We start from the raw sequence: 2500 nt of genomic DNA, 5'->3' as shown, positions 1-2500 counted from the left end.
GAATGCAGTGGACAAGTTAATGAAAACGAACACTAAAGTAATGCTCTTTATGCTGACAAGATGTATGTGATACAATGAAACTACCTGTATCATTGTCTGACCTTTTGCCATGCAGCACTATCCAAATCCAGAACACTAGAGAAACATCAAACTCTAAAATAGTCTATTTATTACTTAAGGGGCACAACACTCAAATTTTATATCATGTCTTTGCTTCCCTGTGTCTGATCCCTTCACACTTATTTAGGCCTACTGACTGAAAATTGTGGGAAATTATAGTTACCAAAATAACGTTAAAGAAATCTGAGGTGAAAGTTTTTCTCACCTTCGTGTTTTGATCATCTCTGTCTCCTCAAGGGTGTCAGGATGTACAGGGCCTGTTTCCCTTTGAGAAGAAAATGGAAGAAAATCATAGAAGCCAAACACACAGAGAAGTCAGACCATGTCAATACAAAACTGGGAACATCTTTTTCTGGATAATATTGCATCATTGCTTTGTATAGATCCATAGAAAGCTGTTTAGAAGGCTACATTCCCTTCCTCCTTTGGCTGTTGACAAAACTTCACTTACTTGCCAACATCTGAGTAGAAGAAATCAAGGCTCATGGATTTACATGCTGGCTTAGCACATAATAATATTAGGCTTAGAATGTCCAGCGGAGAGGGGGCGGGGAGCCAAGTTCTAGTGCAAAAATCATGAATTCAAACTCCGGGTATATTTTAAGAAATTTTGTAAGTCTACTTATTGAGGGTTAAATACTTTACGAAACAGAAATACAAAGTACTAGCCAAAGCATGTATTTCTAGAGGAAGAAACTCGTGGTTGAAGAAGAAAACTTGAGTCCATTACGGGTGTAAACACTCATGGTATGCACAGAGTTGTCAACTATTTACGGCCTGTACCTTGAGGCCTGGGAGAGACAAACGATGCAATAGTGCAACCAGGATGTTGGGATTCTTTTCTCAAGACTTGCCAGCTGCTTACCAAGGGCACAGGATAGCAGACGATCTCTTTTTCAGGTTGTTGTTTTTAAACTGCACCAAGTCTTCCATTTTACACCACACAAGACAAAGAAGAAGTTATCTAAAAAAAAACCACAACAACATGACTATTGTCTTTTCAGTGGTTAAGAGGCAGTTAGGAGACTAGTAAGGCAGAATTTAAAATTTAAAAATATCCCCCATTGTAAAAACCATCCCTATCACAACCCTCCATCTTCCTGGATTCCAGAAGTACTGACAGTGTCTCCCCACTGGAGCAACAAAGGAAGTCAAGATCTAAAGGGAGGGAAGTAGTACTAGGGCTATCTACTTCCTTTATATCTACTGCCCCGGCAAAGCTGTATCTCGCAAACCGTTTTAGTCAACATCGATATCGATAGACAGCTAAAGACGGTTAAAAGGGAGGAGGTCTGCTTTTGATCTCCTCCCTGCCACTCATATTTCAGAGTATACAACGGCAGATGGTATTGAAATTGGCCACACTGAGAGACCAAATATATCAGGTGTTGACGGAATATAAAGGGTTTTTTTTTAGTAAAGAGTTTTACGGCACTTGCAACTCTTTACTAAAAAAAAAAATAAATAAAAAAAAAAAACCTTTATATTCCGTCAACACCTGATATATTTGGTCTCTCAGTGTGGCCAATTTCGGAATATAAAGGGAGGAATTTCAATAGAGACCAAAAGGGTTTATAATCAAGAAGATAAACCCAAAAAATCAAAATACCAAACTTGCTATATTTTGACTTTGTGTCAAAAGCAATATATTTCCTCAGAAGAAGGCACACTGTTGACAAAGTTCACTTTTACCATCATTTAAATTCTTTATCTGTTACAGAAGTCTATCTCTATCACACTTTTTTTGCTCTTACAGTCTAAGATACAGCTTCGAAGCTACATCATTGAAAGAGTAATGGGCATGTACTAAAGAAAAACAAGAGGGACCACATTACTCCCTTGTTAAGAACGTTGCATTGGCTTCCCGTGTGAGCTAGAATGTCATATAAAATTGCAATATTATGTCATAAAAGTGTTAATAACAAAGCTCCCTCATATCTTAGTGATCTCATCCAGATTTACGTTCCATCTAGATCACTAAGATCAGGCAATCAGTATCTTTTAAGAGTTCCTAGAAAAGGAGGGAACGAATTAGCAGAATGGTCGTTTGCCCACCTTGCTCCATCAGTTTGGAACTCTCTTCCCCAACCCTTGAGACATACAACATCTGAGTCTAAATTTTTTAAAAATCTTTAAAGTAAGACACATTTAATAACATCATTTTTATGTCAGTAGATTCATGTTCAGTACAATGTAATGTAAATGACTATGTATCCATTTATGTATTTCGCGAATTGCATTGTGTATATTATTTTATTATATAATATGTGTATGTGCTCATTTCGTAATGATATGTAGGTGTGCGCGTGTGATAAGCCAGAAGATGTGAGTGTGTGTGTGTGTGTGTGTGTGTGTGTGTGTGTGTGTGTGTGTGTGTGTG

The 2500-nt window shown here is 37.6% G+C and overlaps 1 protein-coding gene across 1 annotated transcript in view; it reads right to left on the bottom strand.

Moving 5' to 3' along the window:
- The window catches only part of LOC101846943 (phosphatidylinositol phosphatase PTPRQ), a 65002-nt gene that overhangs the window by 16250 nt on the left and 46252 nt on the right, over positions 1 to 2500 (bottom strand). Inside the window, exon 21 of the mRNA XM_005091479.3 lies at positions 326 to 385. Coding sequence (XP_005091536.1) covers positions 326 to 385 — 60 coding nt within the window. The remainder of the gene's footprint in view (positions 1 to 325; positions 386 to 2500) is intronic.

This window comes from Aplysia californica, unplaced genomic scaffold (assembly GCF_000002075.1).
Source record: "Aplysia californica isolate F4 #8 unplaced genomic scaffold, AplCal3.0 scaffold00030, whole genome shotgun sequence".
Taxonomy (NCBI): Eukaryota; Metazoa; Mollusca; class Gastropoda; order Aplysiida; family Aplysiidae; genus Aplysia; species Aplysia californica.
This window is presented reverse-complemented; position numbering and strand designations above follow the sequence as displayed.